The sequence below is a fragment of the Mytilus galloprovincialis genome, chromosome 8 (genome assembly GCF_965363235.1).
Source record: "Mytilus galloprovincialis chromosome 8, xbMytGall1.hap1.1, whole genome shotgun sequence".
Taxonomy (NCBI): Eukaryota; Metazoa; Mollusca; class Bivalvia; order Mytilida; family Mytilidae; genus Mytilus; species Mytilus galloprovincialis.
This window is the reverse complement of record NC_134845.1, coordinates 54,406,288-54,431,696: the sequence shown is the minus strand read 5'-3', so window position 1 is coordinate 54,431,696 and position 25,409 is coordinate 54,406,288. Positions and strand designations below refer to the sequence as shown.

The 25,409-nt window shown below is 32.4% G+C and overlaps 1 protein-coding gene across 1 annotated transcript; it reads right to left on the bottom strand.

The window, feature by feature from the left end:
* Positions 1-237: 237 nt before the first annotated feature.
* Positions 238-24,585, bottom strand: LOC143042222 (uncharacterized). Its single transcript, XM_076214483.1, has 11 exons — positions 24,537-24,585; positions 22,793-22,973; positions 22,153-22,455; positions 18,490-18,556; positions 16,703-16,732; positions 15,439-15,500; positions 12,967-13,038; positions 12,315-12,383; positions 8,789-8,866; positions 7,037-7,114; positions 238-1,925 (listed from the first exon to the last, which is right to left on the bottom strand). Exons 1-5 carry the CDS (start codon positions 24,558-24,560, stop codon positions 16,723-16,725), a joined length of 585 nt encoding a protein of 194 aa, XP_076070598.1. The 5' UTR covers positions 24,561-24,585; the 3' UTR covers positions 238-1,925; positions 7,037-7,114; positions 8,789-8,866; positions 12,315-12,383; positions 12,967-13,038; positions 15,439-15,500; positions 16,703-16,722.
* Positions 24,586-25,409: the final 824 nt, after the last annotated feature.

The following is a 25,409-nucleotide window of genomic DNA, read 5'->3' as shown; positions in this document are numbered from 1 at the left end:
TAATGGTACAGTGTCTGGTTTGGAACTGTTTATATTCGCACCGTTCTTTAAAAGCATTTTCACAACGCAAATACGTCCAGATTGACAAGCAGAATGAAGAGGTGTGAATCCTGTAATTGTTTTCTGATTGACACTTGCATTGTTTTTAATAAGGAGTTGAAGAATTCCTTCTTGATTTTCACCATATTCACTACAGGCATGATATAAAGGACTTTCGCCAAAAAAATCTACTGCATTGATATTTGCTTTAGAATTAAGTAAAGCCCGTACTACAGTAATGTTACTAGCTAAATGTAACGGTGTACACCCTTTTGCATCTTGTATATTTGCATCTGCCTTAAATTTAAGCAGTAAATTCACAAGCTCCATGAAACTTTTTGCGCTAGCTATGTGTAAAACACTTCCATTGTTCCTTTTCTTATATTTCTCATTTACATTTATCGAACTAGACGAATGGTGTAGTAAGTACTTGGCGACTTGTGTATAACCATTTTCACACGCATAATAAAATGGCTTCAATCCTTCTTTGTTCGCAATGTCAATGAAAGATTTGTTTTCGACGAGAAGTTTTACAATTTTCATATGTCCTTTCATGCATGCAATATGTAAAGGTATGTTGCCATTACTGTCCTTTTTATTTACCATGTGAGTATCTTGTATGAAAAAAACAGTGTAATCATAGTATCCTAGGGCAGACACAACGTGCAGAACTGGAATACTTTCTTTTTTTTTCGTCAGATAATCGCGTGAGACATATTTTGTCATGTATTTGACAAACTTCAGCCTGAATTCAGGAAATTTGTTTTGCTCATTTTCAAAAATAGCTGTATTACTTTCTCCACCTACTTCGCCAGCAAGTCGCCGAAAATATGTATCTTCGTTCTCGTTCGAAACCTCAATAGTTAAGACATCGTGTTCTTCGATAAAACAGTCTAACCGAATCTGGTTTAAAACTACTTGACTTTTGCAATGCTTAATTACTGATTGCATTAACAATTTTGAAATGCAACGAAGGACGATATTTTGCAACGTTTCATTGGTAAGCATGAAGCAATCAACAGCTTCTTTTACGTATGTTCCAGTTAAAGCAACCAATGAAGACCTTAGAAGACTTTTCGATGGATATAGAAGAAAAGTCGATTCATGGAAAACATCCTGGAACAATTCATCATATTCATGGTTGTCTATAGAAAATGAATTCATCGAAATCGTCTGCTTGATAGCAAGAATAGCCAATGCAACATAACTTACTTGTGATTTAATCTTAAAGTTATGTATTTCGTCCTCAACAATCTGAAAAGGAACTGTAAAATAGCGTTCACTTGAAATGTTGTTCGTGGATGCATATGACGCGCATAAAGCTGGCAAGAAACTGTACATCAAAACCGTTTCGTCTTTTAAACCTTCCATATCAGCTTGGTTTAAATAAGACTTACATATACTCCATCTCTCTGTCAGTGCTAAACCTATCTCGTCAGATAATAAATCACACGTAAAAGCACTCATACTTAAGTCTTTATACCTTTCTGGTTGCCAAACATATGTTCTAATTGTAAGAATAAGTTTTGTGTTATCGCTTAAAATCTTTTTGAGTAATGACCAATTTTGTTCCCATAATCCTGCATCCATTTCATCAACGGCATACTTTCCGATAAAATCATCAACGACGAAAACTTGTTTTGTATCTGGTATATGGTAGTGTGTAATGTCTGTTGATTGTCTGGTAGGAATGACTGTATAACCACTCTCTTCCTTTAATCTGAATGCTACATGATACGCATTTGCCGATTTACCAGAACCTGTTGGTCCTACTATTAAAATCACGTTGTTTTCCTGGATGCATTTGTATATGTACTGTGTAGCTGTTGTAATCACAAATTTAGCAAGTTTGCTGGTCCAGTCTTGAAGTGTTTCAGTTTGAAAATCTGTAATCAATATAATAAAAATAAAAACCGTGCATTTTAATATCTCCATAGTGTCACTCTAGATGTACAGAAGCCTTAATATCAGACAACTTAAATGATTAATGATCTGAAAAGAAGAAGTTTATTTATCTATAATGTTTTTATTACATGACATCCAGTTGCAAAGATTTCATGAATATTCAGGCCAAATACAAATACCACTGATGCAAGAATTACTCTTAGAATGAGAGCCTCATAAGAGCATGCGTCGCTCCCCTTGGGGTATATGCATATTGAACAAAGGACACAAATTATAGACAACAATAGAATTAATGACAAAATTATCTGTTTAGGGAATGTGACATGTTTGTTGATTCTACTTTTCTGAACATTCTTGCTGTTTACAATTAGCTCTCATTTAAACAGGTCGGGATCGAACACTACCTTATATGGAAATACATGAATAAGCATACTTAATATGTCCTCGCACATGTTATTGTTTATTTACGTGTTAAGCAATTTTTATTTACCTTAGCTTTTGACCAATCATTAAAGAGTAACAATGCATGATGGACTACTACGTGTTTACAATTAACAAAGAACACGAACAATTTTCTGAAATACCACACATTTTTCGTGCAATGCGGGATTAACAATTTCGCTAAGTGTTTTATTTTATGAACCCACATTTATAGTTCGTGATAAAAAGCATTCGTTTTATGATCAGATTAACGAAGAGTTGTTTCTTTGCGGAGAAATAAGTGTTTGAATAACCCGATATATAGTTATTAATATTTTGATGATGACTCAGAGATTGGAGGCATTCATCCATCAGACAGCAACAAAACAACAACGGAAAACACAATTATATATGAGACAAACTTGTAAACAAATTGTAAAGTTAGCCTTCGATAACAACCGGTACGTGCTAATATTTATGAGGGCCGCAACTTTCGTATATATATATTTAAAAAAAAAAGATGTGTAATCCTTGAATTTCGTGTTCGTACAAAAAGGCGAAATCTTAGAGTTTGTCAAATATCTGCATGACGGGGTCACTAAATTTTCTAAGTGTTCACAAAATTTGTAATGATAATGTAAATAAAATTGAGAAAGGAAATGGTGAATATGTCAAAGCGACAACCACCCGACCATAGAGCAAACAACAGCCGAAGTCAACCAATGGGTCTTCAATGTAGCGAGAATTCCCGCACCCGTAGGTGTCCTTCAGCTGGCCCCTAAAATATGCATAATAGTACAGTGATAATGGACGTCATACTTTCCGATAAAATCATCAACGACGAAAACTTGTTTTGTATCTGGTATATGGTAGTGTGTAATGTCTTTTATGATTAAATAGTAATCTATATTTATTATATGATTAATTCGAGGATAAGAATGTGTTCATTCATTTGTCTCTAAGCATAACAACGTGTTATCATCAATCGGTGCCATTGATGGTTAATTATACGGTACGGGTTTTTCTTATTGTTGGAGGCATTACGTTGTCTATCATTACTTGCATCCACTTCATAGATAGTTGTTCTATTAGCAATTATAGCACATCTCCTTATTTTTGTGTACAAATATCTTTCAGAAAATACAGTTTTGCATTATGAAATATTTACTGGCGTCTTTAGAACACTAAAGTTGTATTTTCATATTGAGAATTTGACAGGTACAGAACATGCACAAAGCCTATACAATCTATCATATGTCATCAAAACTACACAGAACCTTTTTAAATTCATGTCTGACAGTGTAAACAAGTTCTATAAGTATTGATGTTTGACATATATAGATATAGGAAGATGTGGTGTGAGTGCCAATGAGACAACTCTCCATCCAAATAACAATTTAAAAAAAAGTAAACCATTATAGGTCAGTGTACGGCCTTCTACACGGAGCCTTGGCTCACACCGAACAACAAGCTATAAAGGGCCCCAAAATTACTAGTGTAAAACTTTGGGACTTTCAAACTGTTCTGAAGGTAGCAAAGCAAGCAACTGTAGTTTCAATTTTTTTTTTTTGCAAATATAAAAAAGAAGATGTGGTATGATTGCCAATGAGACAACTATCCCAAAGAGACCAAAATGACACAGACATTGAAAACTATAGATCCCAGTACGGCCTTCAACAATGAGCAAAGCCCAAACTGCATTGTCAGCTATAAAAGGCTACGATATGACAAATTATGAAAAACAATTCAAACGAGAAAACTAACGGCCTTATTTGTATGAAAAAAAATAAACGAAAAACAAATATGTAACATATAAACAAACGACAACCACTGCATTACAGGCTCCTAACTTGGGACAGGCACATAAATAATGTGGCGGAGTTACAGGTATCGACAGATTGTAGATCCATGAATGTGTATATGTATATTACATACTAGTAATATTTAGTTTGCCTTGAATTTACTAATAACAAAATCAATATTTATACCAATAAAACAATATGCAATGATCTTTTACAGTGTTGAGTTAATTACCTCTTAGAATATGTTTATTTAAAGGAGCGATAAGTTTAAAAGGATCATTTCTTACTTTCCTGGCACGGTTAACAACATTTCCGTAAAAATGAGGATATGCTATCCCGTTTCAAAAAAATGTCCACAAGTACAAACAAACTTCAAAACTTCAAAACCAAATCTTTATATCTATGAAAAAATTTAGTAAAGGTTTAAAGTACTTTATGGTAACGATATCCCTGGTTTAATAATTTACCAGTAATACATAGATTGCGTTCGTTAAAATCAAAAACGTCACAACAGACACGGGCATAGCGAACGAGCTGTGAAATATAATCACCGTAAGATGGTGCCAAAGGAACATCACCATCTAAAAATTGAAAATTAACAATTGGGAACGAAACATCGTCCTTTTTTTAGTAAATTTTAGTGTGGAGTTTCCCGTTTAAAACCGAAATATCCAAATCCAAGAAAGGACAGTTATTACCGTATACATTTGATTTATATAAAATAAGTTCATTGGGGTAAATTTCAGCAGTATATTGAGAAAAGTCTTGATTATTCAAAAGTATCATCAATATAACGGTAAGTGTTATTGAATTTATCAATTAAATGCAATGTCGACGGGTCTTTAATAATTTAATCATACACTCTGATTCATAACAGTACAAAAACAAGTCTGCCCTGAAAGGGGCATAATTATTGCCGATGGGGATATCTACAACCTGTAAATAAACTTTGTTGCCGAAACGTACATAAATATTATCAAGGAGAAAATTAACAGCTTAATCACAAAGTTTTTTTTTAACGGAGATATTGATCTTTTTTTTTAAATTTACGGACTAGGGCCATTTGCCCACCTTAATAAAATCATAAATGATATTATGCATGTTTATGTGCAACAAGGTTGGAACTTTGATATGTTATGTGAACAAAATCATATTTTTTTTTATTTATTGTATAAGTTTTTTCTCTTTTTGTGTTTAATATTAGGCCATTATTTTATTTTTTTATTTTTTTACACTAAGTCTTGTAATTTTTGGTCCCTTAATAGTTTACTTTTCAGCTTTGAACCTATGATTGCTTACTCGACCAGATTGTGTCTTGGATGGAAAGATGTCTTATACCTATAAACAAAGCACGTTTTAGAAAAAAAATATGATAGATAATTTGTGACCACTATGAACCAGAGGATTTAAATAATTGGAGATATTACACATATACGTCAATAGGACAGCAGCCAAACGATAAAAATACCTCTGAGGTATATCTATAGTATAGATTTAGCAACAGACGGACTTTATCGATGGACAAAACTATGCGAAATATGTAAAGCTGCCCATCTTCCCTGCTTTTTATAAAACTTATGTTAAGCATACTAATTATTATGATGTTCTTACTTTAACTTCAGGTCCTGATATTTAGTTTACAAATCTGGTACAGATGGAAGTCTTTCAGTGCAAGTTTTTGTGTTTTTTCAGGCAGAAATGATTTTGGAATGAAACTATACAGGTTTAAAACAGCTCAAAATAGTTTCAAACCTGAAAGTGGTCACGGCTTCATCTGAAATTTCACGAGTTCACGCCTTGTAACTTTTGCATAGGTACAATGTATACCAATGGAGAAACATATCTGTTCGACTGCTTTTACAAGGCGTAAAAGAAAGTTGAAAAGTGAAGCTCGTAAACAATACTTTTTTAATCTGAGCATACAAATTAAAGATTATGTTATGTATTTTAAAATAAACATATTTGCAGAATAAAAACATGTTTTTTGAGAGTCCCAGACACTATATATTAGTTGACATTTTTTCCACTAACTCCACGTGTTTTCGAGTGGTAGTAAACTCGTAGTAGCCCATAATGCATTGTAGTTCATTGAGTCGATTGGTAAGTTTTTCAAGGTCATATTGGCGTTGTGTTTAAGAAATTACTATGAAAGTATATTGTGACGTCAGGATATATAGAGTTTTCTACATGAATTATGAATTTGGCCCTTGTGTTGCAGAGGAAAAGATTATGTAAAATTGAAAAAAAACCGAAACTTTACTTTTAATAAAAAAGCAATAATTCCAGAAGGGGTCAATTGACAATTGTGAGTATGTTGACTTATTTGTAGAGCTTACTTTGGTGAACAATGTTGATTTTACAATTAATCTTGAGTTTCATCTATTATTATATTCAAGATATTTACAAGAATCGACATAATTTTCTCGTAATTTCTTTCTTCGGAAATTAAAAAAAAAATCACCTGAAAATATTAAGGCCAAGTTTGTTTAATTTGAACCAGTAGATTAAGAGGAGAAAATTGTTATAAAAATTACAAATAAATATAAAAAAAAGCCGATTATTGACTATTTTAGTTTGCAGGGTTAAAATTGCGAAATAAAATGGGGAGTATGTCAAAGAGACAAAAACCAGAACAAAGAACAGATAACAACCGAAATTAATCAATTGGCCTTTATCGCAGCGGAAAATGTAGGATTCAGCTGGCCCAAAAAAAAATTTTTTTTTTAATAAAAATTATTAAACTATTTCGTACCTGACATCTGCATGAATGTAATATCAAAGATATATTATGTATAATTAGTATGCTACTTTTCCACAGATAAATGTTAGACCCTTTGCAAAGTATTTTGATTTATATTTCAAGCATGTACCTTGCACAAGGGTCGGCAGTTGTACTTGAGTATTTTCTAAATTTGTAATTCTGTCTTCTATTTCTGTGTTTGGTAAACCTGCAACAAAACAAACAGCATGTTCAAGATACATGAAATATCAACTCACTGTGATTCTACGGTTTTAGCAAACATCATTTTTATTATTCTGTAACAATATAAAAATTTTATTAGATTGTTTGTTATACCAATAATTAGTACGTATCTGCCGTAGTGTTTTGCTCGATTTCCAGTAAAACATATGCCACAGACAAAGCGAAACGCTAAATGTTGTTAAAACGAATCATGTTAAAAGAAAATAAACATTTACTGTGTTATACAATGCTGCATAATAGTGATTCAGGGATATATTCAAATAACATATTGCCAAGTTCACATAACACAACAAAGCACAAGAATAGACCGAGCTAATGTTTGCAATGTCTAAATGTCTTCTCTTTTTTTTTATTTTAAAAACTTACATATACATCTATATATATTTATATATAAATATAAATGAATAAGTTTAGAATGAACAAACATAAATGAATCAACCAATCTATCAATCAATGTATTACCAAATTCATTAATCAGCCAATTAACCTTCAATCAATCAATTAATCAATTTTTAAGTTCGTAAAGGTGTCTGATCATCAATTTAAAATCCCTGTTTATTCAACCAAATATTGCAAAAAGTAAATAACAAAATTACCGAATTTCGAGGAAAATTATTGACGAAAAGTCAAATAGCAAAATCAAAAGCTCAAACATATCAAATAAAAGGATAACAAATGTCATATTTCTAACTGTTTCAATTTTCGATTACCGCAGCTGTCTAAATATTTTTTTTAAAGTTTAAAGTTTAACTTGAAGTTCCTAGAAACTAGGGTAATTCTGATTTGAATATGTATCATCCTTCTACATGTCAAATTTTAAACCAATGTTTAAAGTCTTCTAAATAAGAAATGCCTTTCGAAAGACAAGCACTTATAAAAAACACTTGTTTTTTGGAAATCATAAATAAGTATACAATGAGCGCAATAATCCCTCAAATGGTCATGAAAACTCATAAACAAGTACATTTTGGTTCAAAAAGATTTAGTTATATTTCTCTTTCAACAAATGTGTAATTTCTACACATTACATTGTAGTTGGTTAATTCAAGTAGCAATGACACCAACACCCCTATTTCGTGTCGGAGTACAATGTAAGACTGCGTTCTAAATTGGAGGGAGTAAATTGGTTGTCTGACACCTCAAAGTGTAAAAAGTCATGACAAAATCAAGATGTCTTCAATAAGTTTTTACGGTACACAATTTATGAAGTACCCGAATACATTTTAACCAGTAGTTTAAGAGGAGAAGATTTTTGTTAAAATTATCAAAAATATATGAAAAAATATCAGAATTGACTATCAAAAGCAATAATTCTTTATTGGGTCAATTGACAATTTTAGCCTTTGGAACTATCTTTATGGTTAGAATTGAGAGTGAAAATGGTCAATATGCCAAAGAGATAACAACCTGACCACAGAACAGATAACAGCCGAAATTAATCGCAGCGTAAAATCCTGCAGTGGAGGTAGGATTCAGCTGACTCCAAATTTTGTTTTTCTTATAAATTGTTAAACTATTTTCGTACCTGACATCTGCATTAATATAATACCAAACATAATGTAAAATTAGTATGCTACTTTTCCACAGATAAATGTAAGACCTTTTGCGAAGTATTTTGATTTATATTTCAAGCATGTACCTTGCACAAGGGTCGGCATTTGCACTTGAGTATTTTCTAAATTAGTAATTCTGTCTTCTATTGGTGTGTTTGGTAAACCTGCAAAAAAACAACAACAGGTTCAATATACATGAAATAATATCAACTCAATGTGATTAAACGGTTTTAGCAAACAATATTTGTATTATTCTGTAACAAAATGATTTTTTTTCTATTAGATCGTTTGTTTTACCAATAATTAGCATGTATCCGTTGTTTTTGATCGATTTCCATTAAAACATATGCCACAGACATGGCTAAATATTTTTAAAACGAATCATGTTAAAAGAAAATAAACATTTACTGTGTTGCTATGCATAGTATTGATTCAGGAACATATTCAAATAACATATCACCAAGTTCACATAACACAACAAAGCACAAGAACAGACCGAGATACTATTTACAATGTCTAAATGTCTTCTCTTTTTTTTTTTTTTTTTTAAACTTACATATATATTTATATATATTTCACTCGTCTTAAAATTACCCCAACAATGTTAGATCTGTAAATTTGCTTTCGCAAATGTTTTGTTCATCCCTCGCCGGGATTTGAACCCATGCTACTGAGCTATCGTGACACCATTGAGTAAACTTGATATATGTTCAAGTCTTAAAGATAAAGTTTTTACTTAAAGCTTTACATAAACATTTTTAAAAGTCCAGATAAATTATAATTTGTTTCCGTCGATGAACTTTTCTGGTGGGATGACAACTCCCAGTGATTTATTTTCACCAACAAATATGCATACAGTTTTCTTTTTATCCAAATCTAGTGTAAGATATTGAAGTAACTAAAACTTGCAAATAGGTAATTAATGTAAAAATGGACCCAATTTGTCATTGTGTATATCTATCAACATCAACGCTGAAATGATACAGATGAATGGAACTGGGTTTTAATTATTTAAATCTGTTCGTTTATGTAAATAGTAAATAAAAAGTCCACTAAAAACGAGATGTGTCGTCTCAGATCGGTTTATAGATACTGTTTTCATTATTCTAAATGTTGCTCACGACAAAACAAATTGAGGGAAAAGGATAGGACTGTGGTTCTGACTGATTGAGTTGAAGGGGGATATGTATAATTTATCATCTGTTTACACATTAGGGAGTTATTTTTGCATGTTTATATAACATTTTATGTTATCTTCAGGAACACCAAGCCATCCCAAACTATTGGCATGCCTTTTTGAAATTGACTTACATGCGTATTTTAAAGATTGAATAGGCTTTGAATGAAAATGTGTTTTCAAACAATTATCCAAATTAATCTTAATGATTAAAAATATGTGATTTTACTTGTTGGTTGAACTTTCGCAAGTGTTAATGAGCCTAAAAATGTCAAAAAAGCATTTGTAACGTTTATAAATGGAAACACAATGCAGTTTTCTGTTTTCATATCTTAACGCTATGATGCATAAAACAGCATGAGTTGTTTACCTCATGCAATTATTTGCATTTACAATTCAGTCAGTCTATCAGTCTATCAGTCCTGTACTTGTTGTCGCAATTCCTTTTGATCCACAATACAGAATGGGACATTGTGATTCCAATTTTTTCCAGAATATATGTCCCTTTGCACCTATTGGCCTCATCAAATGCATACTTCTGCAACAGTTAGTCATCACAATCCTCAAAAAACCACACATCAGATTATCATGAAACTATGTAGATAGTAAAGACATAATATGTAGATGTGCTTATCTTGCAGAAATTTGTGTTTGTGGACTTTAGTAGAAATTATGAGGTTTTTTTTATCTCAGGATTATGTTTGCCACTCGACAATGTTGGGAGTTAGGAATATGAGCGTAATTCTTGTACACACTATACACTATAGATATATTCTGAGATTAGAAACGCGACAGACAATTTTTGAGTTCTTACCAAATCATGAACTTATATATACTTATCATACTGAATTATGATTAGAAAAATCCAATATCTGACGTATATGAATAGTTATCAAAGGTACCAGGATTATAATTTAGTACGCCAGACGCGCGTTTCGTCTACACAAGATTCATCAGTGACGCTCATATAAAAATATTTATAAAGCCAAACAAGTACAAAGTTGAGCATTGAGGATTCAAAATTCCAAAAAGTTGTTCAAAATACGGCTAAGGTAAACTATGCCTGGGATGAAGTTATTGAACACAATTATCAGATTACTGAAATCGAACGAACTTCTTAAACCGAAAATTTGAACACAATAAATGATTTTTAAAGGTTGTTTTCCTAGCATAATATTTCAAATAAAAACAACAACATTTGAATCATTACAAAAATGTTGCACCGCCATGTTGGCGCGACTAAGGAATGAACATCTTATCTGGCCATAACAATATTGCAGACCGGAATACGTGAACGTGTTGTTTTCAGACAATTTTACGTCAGAAACACGTCTTTTATTTATCCCAACAACAACGGTAAAGGCAGACGGAATTTGTTGCCGACCACCAATGACCACAGCAATATGGAGTGTCAACGCAAAGTCAATCAATTGTGATTTGCAACGTTATATGCCGAACATGTTTACGACTGCAACTTCGACTGCAAATCAAGTGGACGAATGCTATGGCAGGCATATTCATGCCCAAAATGTTTCCCGTATACAACAAAAGCCGAAGAATCGACTGCAGAAAAAAACCCATTTAAAGCACTCAAGTTGTAATCACTTAATTGCTAAAACACACTGTAATGCACGGGGAAGATACATATTATAAGGCATAAGCAAGAACTCAAAACAACTCTTACAGGATTGTTGACCTTGCTGAACATTAGTATGGTGTTGGTTGCAGGCAGTAAAAGAGGGACGAAAGATACCAAAGGAACAGTCAAACTCATAAATCTAAAACAAACTGACAACGCCATGGCTAAAAATGAAAAGCACAAACAAACAACAGCACACACGACACAACATAGAAAACTAAAGAATAAACAACACGAACCCCACCAAGAAACTAGGGGTGATCTCAGTAATTGTCGCCAAAGTGACACACCCATTGAATAGGGGAAAACCAGGGTTTTTGTGCAAGCACGATTTGAATTTTAAAAATGACGTCATCAGTTCCACTTTCGAACTGCAAACTTTTTTGTCGGACATTTAGGTAATTGATAAAACTTAAGTGTAAACATTTCATGAATATATTTTACATTAATTGCCTATTTGGGTATTGGAATAATAAAGAATGAGCTAGTATTGCGTTGTCAAAACCCGTCAGTTTACTACGATATATAATCGATCAGAAAAAGATTTCTTGATATAAGAAAAAAAAAAAAAAAAACACACACTTGAGATGTGTTAGTGTAAATTGAAAACCATGTCGTTATACATATTATTATTATCTACTTAGACTGCTTGATTAGATATAGGAAGATGTGGTGTGAGTGTCAATGAGACAACTCTCCATCCAAATAACAATTTAAAAAAAAGGTAAACTGAACGAACTGAAACACTCAAAACTTTTATATTCAAATGCCTATCGAATTTATTTATGGTACAAACCTGTTAAGTGTAGTTTCAACTTAAATGGAAAATACTTCGAAGTCAGAATCCAAACAATCAATATAATAACTGAAAAAAGAAGAATTATAAAAAAAACAGAGATTAATCAAGTAGTAAGATATTTAATATGGGAGGAATTCAGATTCAATCACGGAATCAAGATGAATGAATAAAATGTATTTATACATACCAATAATGTTTCCCACGTTGCTAATGTATAGGTTCAATACCTACACATATATGTATATTGGAAAGACTGTGACACTGTTTAATTGCAAGTTTATCGATTGATGAACTTATTTTCGAAGTTAGGTCTAAAGATAGAAGTAAAGTCGTTTCATCTAAAATTGTATCTTTTTTGTCCTATTGCTGATTGCTAAGTTTTGATGATATGTAGATTTGCATAGTATGTAATATATGCAGAACAGGAGACGCTTACACTGTTGAAAAAAAACATTATCGCTCATTTCGGCTGCAATCATACAACATCTACTTGTTTCTACAGTAAACTGTTATATAAATTATACTATGTTAAATCGGTATTGTTTTTCAGAAAGACATTCACCAACCTTATATTTACAATACATTTTTAAATAAATAAATGAATAAAAGGATAAATACATGTATTTCGTTGCACATTCAAATAACTCACTCATTGGTAACAAGACAAGCAATAAAATTGCAATCCATGCTTTCTGTCTATAATTTTCAGTACCGTATTTCACTGAAAATGTAATACAAAAGGGAATTTAAATACTTGATGATCTTTTAATAACAAAAAATAAAGATTGCAAATTCAAATGTGACACAATATAAACTATTTCATCATACTTTCTCCAGATGGTGAAAGAACACAACACTACACATTGCTACATATATATATATGTTTAAAACAAATCATCCAAATTTGAATTATTAGATCATACAACGCCATTTCTAACTATGTCTGATTGATATGTAACCGTTAATTGAATTGACTTTAATTAAATGATATGAAATAATTCTCAGAGTATTATTCTTAAAATATGTTTTAATAGGTCAATATATTTTTCATTGACAAAAAGCTGTGATGATGATAAAACACAATGTGACCCTTCAACTCATTTAATTGGTATAACGAGCAGAATGTCACCGTTGTAACCAAAGTAAACTGGTACGTCAACAAGAGGTTTTAAGCATAGCCTAACATATGTATATAAGTCACAACTAGACAATACATGTACCGACTTTTATAAATAACATTATGCATTATAAACTATATGCATATGACAAAAAACACTAAAACAAGTATGATTTTGTATATGTTGTGTGTTGTTCATAAATAAAGGCAACAGTAGTATACCGCTGTTCAAAACTCATAAATTCATGGACAAAAAACAAAATCAGGGTAACAAACTAAAACCGAGGGAAACGCATTAAATATAAGAGGAGAACAACGACACAATACTAAAATGTAACACACACAAAAACGGACCAAGCATCAGACAAAATCCCACAAGAATAACAAATATAACATCAAAACCAAGTTCATAACTGTTTACATTGTTTTACGTACACATTTTTATCAACATTTTATTAATGTTGTGTTTACATTGCAAATGATGAGCAACTGTACAGACGTAAAAAAACGTAATATTCTCGAAATGGTACACATTTTTTTATCGACTTACACAATGATGCATCTAACCTTGTTTTATAGCTAGCTAGACCTCACACTTGTATGACAGTTCCATACAGTTCCATTATGTTAATAGCATTGTGTAAGTAAACAAAAAAAAAAACCAAAAAATCTATCATAAGCAAAAACTCAAACAGGGAAAGTGGAATTGGACACTGGCGGAATAAAGCCGACAACGGAGATGGCTTTACCCATGAAATAAACGAAACTTGAAGTTATTTTAGGGAAAATGAAAATATAATATTCAAAACATGGTAAACTTATACCACCAAAACCGCTATATGTTAAAATGAGACACCTGTTTATTTAATATGTTGATCAACTGTCGACCTGGACCGTAGAGCTGATAAGGAAGCGTAAACATTTGTCTTTTGTCTCAAAACCATATTGGACCAGTTGTAATGCAAAAATAGCGTAAGTACATTATAGCTTTTCTTTTTATATCCGATTTATTCATCTTTAATCTTTCTGCGTGTTTTAACATGCCTGGTTTTTTATGCACATTCTTAATTATTCTTGATGATGGTAAGTCAAGAAAATGCATCGGAATGTGTAAAAGGGACTACGTAAAATTTCCTTTGAAAAAAGTAAAATCACAAAAATTCCGGAGTCCGAGGGAAAAAAATACAATAATCAAAAACTCAAACATACCTTTCGTCATATTCCTGACTTGATACACGCATTGTCTTAAGTAGACAATGGTGGATTGAACCTGGTTATAAAGCGAGCTTAACCTTCTACTTGAATGATAGTCCCATAAAATTCAAATATATTAGCAACGATGTGTGAACAAAACAAATAGACATAAAAGGTAAAAGTGTAAAAAAATGGGATACATAAGTCAACATTGTGTTATAATCTTACTCACTATAAAAACAAATAAATATGTAACAAAGAAAAAAAAAAGAGAATCTGATATAGACAAAGAAAATTCTAAAGATAAAAGACAAGAATACAAGAATTTACTAAAATGCATACAACACATGGGTACAACGCCGGGAGGAACAAGTACATATTTAAATCAACAAGGCATATATATTTTTGTTTAGGGGCCAACTGAGGGACGCCCCTGGGTGCAGGAATTTCCCGCTACATTGAAGACCTTTTGGTGACCTTCTGTTGTTGATTTTTTCTAGGGTCAGGTTGTTTTCTCTTTGACACATTTCCCATTCTCAATCTTATATACATAAATCACATAAGCAAAACGAAAAATAAAAATAGCAAAATAACACGGCGCCACGTCAAATGAATATAAAACAAAAAAGACGTGACTTCATTGGTACGATAGCATTGATAATCATTCGAAATGTAATAGGGATGAATGGATGTTTGTAGCAATTTTATAACGTAAACAAACCAAATAAAATTAGACATTGTAGAATAAGTATTTCCAATTGACATTTACGCAAAACGATATAAAACTAAGTAAGTATGCCATCAACATACCTGGTACATAAGTTTCCAACCATGGGACAACAGTCGATGGTGCTTCGATATGTCCAGGCAATCTAAAAATGCATAAAAAGTTAAACGACTACTGCAGGTGACATAAAAACATCAAAGGACGAGAGATAATACAATTTGTTTAGCATTCTCTCCCAAAAAATCGTTATTAGTATCATTGATAACCTTACACACAATTATGACACCAATATTGTTCCATGAACGGCTTTATTGGTAAAAATAAGGCACATTCAAAATATTATCGGTTATTAATAGTAATCTGAACTCACAATGATCAGTTGATGCTATCAAAATCTGACCTACAACCTAGCAAAGAAAAAATTCTCTAGCACAGTTCGGTTATTTTGCACTCTGATGTGAAAACAAGCTTTTGTTTCCAAAGTCATAAAATCTACTGTCATATCACATATAAACAACTCAAAAAGATGTAGAATGTAAGAATTAAAAGAACGTACATATACTTCAACATGACGGATCTGAAATTATGAGTATGCAAAATGAAAAAGTAAAAATACATAACTCCGAGGAAAATTCAAATGGAAAGAACCAAATCAAATTGCAAAATTAAGAGCTCAATCACTTCAAACGAATGGATAACAACTGTTATTTTCCTTACGTGGTACAAACATTTCCCTCTGTAGAAAATATTTGATTGAACCTGGTGTTATAGCTAGCTAAACCTCGCACGGTATGAACAGACACCATAGATAAAAATGTCAAAACTTGGGTTACAGCAGTCAAGATTTTGTTATAATCTTAATCATTATACAAATAAACAAATATGTCACAAAGAAACACAAAAAGGCAAATTGACAAAAAAAAATTAGAAAACTGAAAGACAAGAATACAAAACATTACCAACTTACAATAACACAATGACGTGATTCAATTAGTACAGAGCTTGATATCAAAATAGAAATAGGTCGACAAGAAGAGGCGCACAGTTCGTTCCAATATATCATTGTAAATGTCGTTAAGATATGCAACACGCAGTCGTGTTGTTATATAATTCATGCTAATTGTAATTCAATACGTTTATTATATCAATGATAAAAGGCTTGTAAAACGTTGTATGAGAGGAAAAACCGGAAAAAGAAAGACTGCTTATTGACTAAAAGTCCAACTTGACCTCTTATACTCAATGCAATAAGTAAAAGCCAAACGAAACATAATAGAACTGAAAATTGACTGTCATGACAATTGCATATTTGCAAAAAATTAAGGCTAAATATAATATAACACTTACAGTTGACAAAAACAAAGGAGTCATCTTAAACTAATAAAAAACAAGAATAGCGATGTAGTATAACCGAATGATTCTGTTGACGACACAATACTATATCATGTATATGGTACATGATCACCACATATTTGAATATCTTTATCAGTTTGTTTACTCTTTAGTGTGTAATACGTTTTATTTCTAAACTTTTTATTCTTTATCTACAAAATCAGAATTTTCGAACCATCTTTTGTCTAATATATCAAAGGGAAAGCAGAAGAAGAAGAATGCATAAAATATAATTGTATTTATAATGCTATTTATGTTTCTCTTCCTCCATTCCGCACTAGCAAAGTGGTATGAAGTAGGTTGAAAATAAACCAAAAGAAAATAAAGTCACCATAGATCTAGAGGAACTCTTTTTTGTTCTTTTGGGATCTAAGTAACATTCTATACCTGAAGTGGCCATTCTTAAATATATTAAGAGTAATACGAATTCAATTCAATTTGGATGTTAAAATATGTCATCAATTTTTAATGTTCTATATTGAAACTGTCGTGTTCTATAATTGAACTAATTTTTTGATATTTTTTTTCTTTAATAAAGGAAATGAAATCTAAAACCTAAAATACACAAATAAAGTTATAAAAATGAAATATAAGTGAAAGCCGTACGATAACCTATAAATGTTTATTTTTACGCCATCCTGTATCTGGTGCTACAAGCAATTTGTTGTATTAGCAATTGTTCAATATCGTATTATATATACACAAAAACAACAAAAGAAGAAAAGAAAAAAATGCAACAAATACATTTCAAGAAATATTTTTTTTTAGTATTGCAACATGCAACATTTTTAGATGTACATAATATATATTATTTTGAAATCTTTAGTTTACCGGCTCGCCACATGAACTGCACACCAATACTTGTATTAAAATAACATTTATTTTCTTGGAAATGCCAATCCATATTATTATACAAAACAAACCCCAATGATCACGTATAACAAATCATACAACTTCACCAAAACGTAAAAATCAAATGGTCAAATGTTAAATATTTCGGATAACAGATATCGTTCATCAGTATTAATATGATGTAAAATTGATTATATCAATCTGTTATGTGTATAGAACTATAACAATCTTGAAATTAAAACAATCAACAGAAAAAATCGAACATTAAAGAGACGATTTAAAAATCTTAATAGTAAAAACACGACGTAGGTTATACAACTGAGACTGTGACTATATATGCTTCCAAAAAAAAAAAAGTAATGTGCGATATTGGATATACTTATTTCTGGTCTGTTAGAAAAGTTCAAGATAAACTCAATATTTTTGTTTTTTTATCGTTTAAAACACGTCAGTTACAGAAATCTTTTATCCCGAAAACGGAACATCTAATTGCCAGTCTTCACACAAAGGCTGGGAAACAAGATCCCGACCAGTTACCATTGGTGAAGAAAATTCCACGCTTCATCCAAAATATACATCGGTCAACGCTTTTACACTCCAATGAATTTACAAAAAGAACCATCTAACTCTTAATTGAACAATCTGCGGGAGAGACTTGTATATGGTGTGACCATCCTGCAAGGTTTTTATCTTATCTATTTTGAAATACAAAGTCGTAGAGTTAAATTACTAACTTTAAAGATAAAAGAAAATAAAATACATCCAACGTAACTTTTTGTAAATGGGCACTTTTATTATAATGAGTAGAACATGTTACATTTTTTTCATATTAGAGACAATTGTGCTAGAAAAATTGTTTTTTTCATGTAAAATTTGCATGCAACACTTACCCTATAATATCAATTGAATCACAATTAGAGTTGGGTTCCCACGTTTTTCTATCAATGCACTCATAATCTGGAATATAAAATACTGGATATAATACATAAAAAGAATATTACATGTATTTGGAATGATACATAATTCATAAAAAAATCTTTATCAAAATTAATAATTTCTTAGAAAATATTGGACTAAAAAGAGTAAGATTCTTTATATATTATGGCAAGGAAGCCAATATAATTATTTCTATTAAAACATGACTAATTAACCAATCTTAACGAAGTGAATAAAACAAGTTCAATCTGGATAATTGTCGGCATTCAACATTATAGACTAGTGTAAAAGTTGTCAATCGAATACTTTAACATTTTCTTATTTTTTCAAACTGAAAAGTTTGAAATAAATCGATGCGACATGCTAGCATTTGTCTTGTGTAGACGAAACGCGCGTCTGGCGTACTAAATTAGAATCCTGGTACCTTTGATAACTATTTACACCACGGGGTTGATGCCACTGCTGGTGGACGTTTCGTCCCCGAGGGTATCACCAGCCCAGTAGTCACCACTGGGTCGATGCTACTGCTAGTGGACGTTTCGTCCCCGAGGGTATCACCAGCCCAGTAGTCAACACTTCGGTGTTGACATGAATATCATTAATGTGGTCATTTTTATAAATTTTCTGTTTACCAAACTTTGAAATTTTCGAAAAACTAAGGATTTTCTTATTCCAGGCATAGATTACCTTAGCCGTATTTTGCACAACTTTTTGGAATTTAGGATCCTCAATGCTCTTCAACTTTGTACTTGTTTGGCTTTATACATATTTTGATATGAGCGTCACTGATGAGTTTTGTGTAGACGGAACGCGCGTCTGGTGTACTAAATTATAATCCTGGTACCTTTGATAACAATTTACACCACTGGGTTGATGCCACTGCTGGTGGACGTTTCGTCACCGAGGGTATCACCAGCCCAGTAGTCAACACTTCGGTGTTGACATGAATATCAATAATGTGGAAATTTTCGAAAAACTAAGGATTTTCTTATTCCAGGCATAGATTACCTTAGCCGTATTTGGCACAATTTTTTGGAATTGTGGATCCTCAATGCTCTTCAACTTTGTACTTGTTTGGCTTTATACATATTTTGATATGAGCGTCACTGATGAGTCTTGTGTAGACGAAACGCGCGTCTGGCGTACTAAATTATAATCCTGGTACCTTTGATAACTATTTACACCATTGGTTCGATGCCACTGCTGGTGGACGTTTCGTCCCCGAGGGTATCACCAGCCCAGTAGTCAATACTTCGGTGTTGACATGAATATCAATAATGTGTTTTTTTTTTATAAATTTCCTGTTTACCAAACTTTGAAAGTTTTGAAAAACTAAGGATTTTCCTATTCCAGGCATAGATTACCTTAGCCGTATCTGGCACAACTTTTTGAAATTTTGGATTCTCAAGGCTTTTCAACTTTGTACTTGTTTAGCTTTATAAATATTTTGATATGAGCGTCACTGATGAGTCTTGTGTAGACGAAACGCGCGTCTGGCGTACTAAATTATAATCCTGGTACCTTTGATAACTATTTACACCACTGGATCGATGCCACTGCTTGTGGACGTTTCGTCCCCGAGGGTATCACCAGCCCAGTAGTCAACACTTCGGTGTTGACATGAATATCAATAGTGTGGTCATTTTTAGAAATTTTCTGTTTACCAAACTTTGAAAGTTTCGAAAAACTAAGGATTTTCTTATTCCAGGTATAGATTACCTTAGCCGTATCTGGCACAACTTTTTGGAATTTTGGATTCTCAAGGCTCTTCAATTTTGTACTTGTTTGGCTTTATAAATATTTTGATATGAGCGTCACTGATGAGTCTTGTGTAGACGAAACGTGCGTCTAACGTACTAAATTATAATCCTGATAACTTTGATAACTATTTACACCACTGGGTCGATGCCACTGCTAGTGGACGTTTCGTCCCCGAGGGTATCACCAGCCCAGTAGTCAACACTTCGGTGTTGACATGAATATCAATAATGTGGAAATTTTCGAAAAACTAAGGATTTCCTTATTCCAGGCATAGATTACCTTAGCCGTATTTGGCACAATTTTTTGGAATTGTGGATCCTCAATGCTCTTCAACTTTGTACTTGTTTGGCTTTATACATATTTTGATATGAGCGTCACTGATGAGTCTTGTGTAGACGAAACGCGCGTCTGGCGTACTAAATTATAATCCTGGTACCTTTGATAACTATTTACACCACTGGTTCGATGCTACTGCTGGTGGACGTTTCGTCCCCGAGGGTATCACCAGCCCAGTAGTCAATACTTCGGTGTTGACATGAATATCAATAATGTGTTGTTTTTTTTTTTATAAATTTCCTGTTTACCAAACTTTGAAATTTTTGAAAAACTAAGGATTTTCTTATTCCAGGCATAGATTACCTTAGCCGTATCTGGCACAACTTTTTGAAATTTTGGATTCTCAAGGCTTTTCAACTTTGTACTTGTTTGGCTTTATAAATATTTTGATATGAGCGTCACTGATGAGTCTTTTGTAGACGAAACGCGCGTCTGGCGTACTAAATTATAATCCTGGTACCTTTGATAACTATTTACACCACTGGATCGATGCCACTGCTTGTGGACGTTTCGTCCCCGAGGGTATCACCAGCCCAGTAGTCAACACTTCGGTGTTGACATAAATATCAATAATGTGGTCATTTTTATAAATTTTCTGTTTACCAAACTTTGAAATTTTCGAAAAACTAAGGATTTTCTTATTCCAGGCATAGATTACCTTAGCCGTATTTTGCACAACTTTTTGGAATTTAGGATCCTCAATGCTCTTCAACTTTGTACTTGTTTGGCTTTATACATATTTTGATATGAGCGTCACTGATGAGTGTTGTGTAGACGGAACGCGCGTCTGGCGTACTAAATTATTATCCTGGTACCTTTGATAACAATTTACACCACTGGGTTGGTGCCACTGCTGGTGGACGTTTCGTCACCGAGGGTATCACCAGCCCAGTAGTCAACACTAGAAAAAGGTCAAACTATTATACTTTTTTTACTCTTATAAAGAAACACAATACGAGAAGATTGATTGTATAATCTGATAGTAATCGTGACCATCACGAAAATGTTCAAAGCTTTCGTACGCATACTATTGATATTCACAATTTAATAGCCTTCACTACCTTTTGTGCATTCAAATCGATACTTTGTGTCTTTTTGGTACTAAAAGAGTTTGATATGTGCTGAACTGTTTTCAACTGATATGTGTAGTTTGTTCATTTATTATTCTAAGTAATAGGAGAGTGGACACCTCAACTCTGTGCCTGTAATTGAGTGGTCGTTGTTTGTTACAGTATATTTGTTGTTCGTTTGTTCGCAATGGTATTGAAGATAATACAAACATGATTACAATATTTGATAACAATTATTTGTATCTGGGAGGCCAATAATTATCAAAGGTACCAGGATTATAATTTAGTACGCCAGACGCGCGTTTCGTCAAAAAAGTATAATAGTTTGACCTTTTTCTAGTATTGAAATTGATAAACAAATACAAAAATGTAAAACTAAAGCTAAATTAATAGCTTGACAAAGATGTATGTAGAGATCGGAAGATGCAGTGTGAGTGCCAATGAACATACCTGGTGATAGAATGTCATTAACGGAACATTTCTTATTATAACAGGAACAATCTTCTTCGGATGGTATACAATAACATTCATGTTGTGGCCTAACTATAAAATCATAACCTTTCGTATAATCACAGCGGCAAAGCCGGTCATCTTCCGTTGTACCATTATTAAATAGCAATTGTCCTTCATCGCTGCAGATTGACTTTTTAAAAGCACAGCGACTGTTTCCTGACGACCAAAATTTATTTGGTTGGTAAAAATCATTGTCACAAACAACTCCTTGAATTGAACCGGAAATTGTAAGTTTTAGTCCTATAAAGAAACATATAGTTACAAACAGAATAGTTTTCACAATACGTTGCACATATAAGTAAATATAATGGGAGAACATACGAATTCTTATTTTAATTGACATACACATTAGCTCATTAACAGTATTCAGCTATACACGTGTTTTCTACTTAAAAGTTTCCTTCAGTTCATTGATTTGCTAAATTTGTATATAAAACTGCTCTGTTAGTCGATATCGATATATTAGGAACAACAAATGTAAAGTAAAAGGAGTTATCTTTTCATTTTTCCTATTGTTATCGTGATACCTTCCATCGTACGTAATATATTCATTAGATAATAAAAATTAGTACATTACCAGGTGCTTCAAAATCAGGATTGTCTCTACAGAATTCACTGAAGTTGTTTTTATTTTGATCATACACGCAAAAGTATTTATCCCAAGAATCACAGGTCGCCTCTGATCTGTGTTTCCAGTGTGCTTGAACAGGACACCGAAAACTATAAATAGCTTCAGATGTCTTGTATAAAAACAAAATCTGAAAAAAAGTTAAGTTTACGTTAGTTATATCAGTTAACAGATGGTTTTTTTTTCATTGCAGTTAACACAATATTTCTATATTTAATCATAATACAAAACTATTTACTTAAAATGTAACAATTTTGTTCCGGGAAAGAATGCGTCATATTTCGTAAAAAAAGAATCACTCTTATTCAAGGAAACAATTCTCCAAAACTGATACCATCAATACTAATGTTTGCTTAATTGACATTTTTTTAATTATAATTTTGCGGAGGACTACGATTTTTTTCAAAACACAATAAGCTTTCCTATACAAACCAGCTGTGCTCTTTGTTTTGTTCATACGTTTTGTCAAACCTCACGCCGCTGTTTCTCAATGAGATTGAAAATAAGCTACCTTTAATTATGTTATTCTCTAATTTTCCATTACGATATATACATTTGTAAAGGAGGTCCTCACATACATTAGTTCGAAGCTTGTTGACTATGTTGAACGCAGCTATCTCATATATAAGTATCACATTTTAGTGCCTGCATACAGATTATATAATGTTCCAGCTGATAAATACTTAAAAGTCGGTCAACATTGTCAATGGGATTTTACTCGCATGGGGTACACGACAGTTACTACATGTAGAGGAAGAACTACAACTTCCGGAGCACCTAAAAAGTCATCTGAAATAATTGGTAGAGTTATGCTTCACCTTACTGTGTAGTTTTACTAGGAGTTTTGTATGTCCTCTTTGTATCTTGCGTGTCCTTATAGTATGAAAGATTACATACTTTCTTTCTGGGTTCACTCCATCATTCCAGCAGCGCCCTCTTATGGAGTATGTATCTGCCAGTTGATACATTGTTCCATAGATTGTATCGCAAATTCCTTGATCTAGTATTATTACTTACAAGGAAGCTATTGAACAAGAATAACGGTGTCGATCAGTCCAGTCGCGTTTCTATTTTTAAGTTGATATTATTCACCCAGTTTATGTTGTTATTTAATCTGTCTATTTAATTTTAACTTTTGTACGGAATTTGAACACCGCTTAACTACTGTCGCATATGTTATACTCATCGACAAGCATACGGACTTGCATATATTTTTGAACCTTTTAAACAAAATTCTAGTCAGTAAACTCCAGGTTTAAGTTAGCAGTTGTCCTGTTGGTACCCTTACTACAAATGTATTTTTTATTAATTGTCATACTATTGCGGCACACTACTAGAATATATAAAGATAACATGTAAAAGGAAAAGGTGTAACACCAACACATTGCTTTACATGTCATGATATTCATGATATTAGCTACATGTTATAAGCTGTATTTAATCTTTGCATGTCTATTTTGTTAGAATAGTCAAATATTTCTGGACATTGTGATCTTTTGAACACTTTTCGTTTGATAATTTCAAGCAATATTATTTTTATCTAAATTTGATTGACGCTTTAAGTATTCGAGTATTTACACTTTATACTTTTTCATTTGTGAATGTAAAACATGTACCCGAAGTACATGTGATCAGTGTTAAGTGTGCTTTAATATATTTTACATTTATATATGCATGCGTATAACCAACTTACCAGGCAAACACTGTAGAATTGCATGTTGAAGCGCTTTGACACCAATCTGAATGCTAAAAAAAATTAATTGGATGCCATTGAAAGGAAATGTATTAAAACAATCTAGCGGTTTGGATGTATAAGCCGATATATGATTAAAATTGTTGTGTCTGAATACATGAAGTTATTGCCTGTACACAATCTCTATTGGAGTAATTATTTGGACGATGCGATCATACAAAACGTCAGTCTACAAATACAATTGTACACTTTTTGTTGAAAAAATATAATAACTTTTACAACTCGTTTTATTTTGGTTACATTTATGTCTTCCTTCCTCCTTTTATTTTAAATAATAACTTCAGCAAACATGTGACCATGATCAAATTAGACGAAAACATTTTTTTCGGCTTGAATAAGGACTACTAGTGTGTCAAAATCGTTAAAAATGAATTCCTTCTACCAATTATTTTGATTTTTGTTTTTGTAAATGAGGGAAATATTTAATTGTTCTCTGACAGCTGGTTATTAGTAATAATCTTAATCATTCAGACCAGTGTCATTTGTACTTGTGTGTCCATGAAATCACCATACTATTTATGTCATTGTTCTGTCTTTTTACGGACACGTGAATTTGAGGATCAAGTGGTCTACCATGCACAAATTACGCTCTTGTCAAAGAAGAAATTCCCTTCCTGTATCACTATGCAGGATATGCGGAGCACTAAAACGCATTTAAATGTGAGTTGGTAAGCTATTTCGGCTACTCTCTTTGCCTTTTTAAAGTCGCATTACACTGCATTTGGTACTGTGAATGGTAGTGTAGGTTGCATTTCTGTAAATATTGACAATACAATTCCCCATAGGAACTCATTAAACGGCTAAAACTGTACC

Bases quoted from the DNA above. Each gene is read 5' to 3' on its own strand.
- LOC143042222 (XM_076214483.1), bottom strand. From the start codon at position 24,560: ATGCAATTCTACAGTGTTTGCCTG. The intron at 22,974-24,536 runs GTAAGTTGGTTA...ACTTTTTTTCAG, and splicing joins AATTCTACAGTGTTTGCCTG to ATTTTGTTTTTATACAAGAC. The intron at 22,456-22,792 runs GTAATGTACTAA...GTTTCTTTATAG, and splicing joins TCCTGATTTTGAAGCACCTG to GACTAAAACTTACAATTTCC.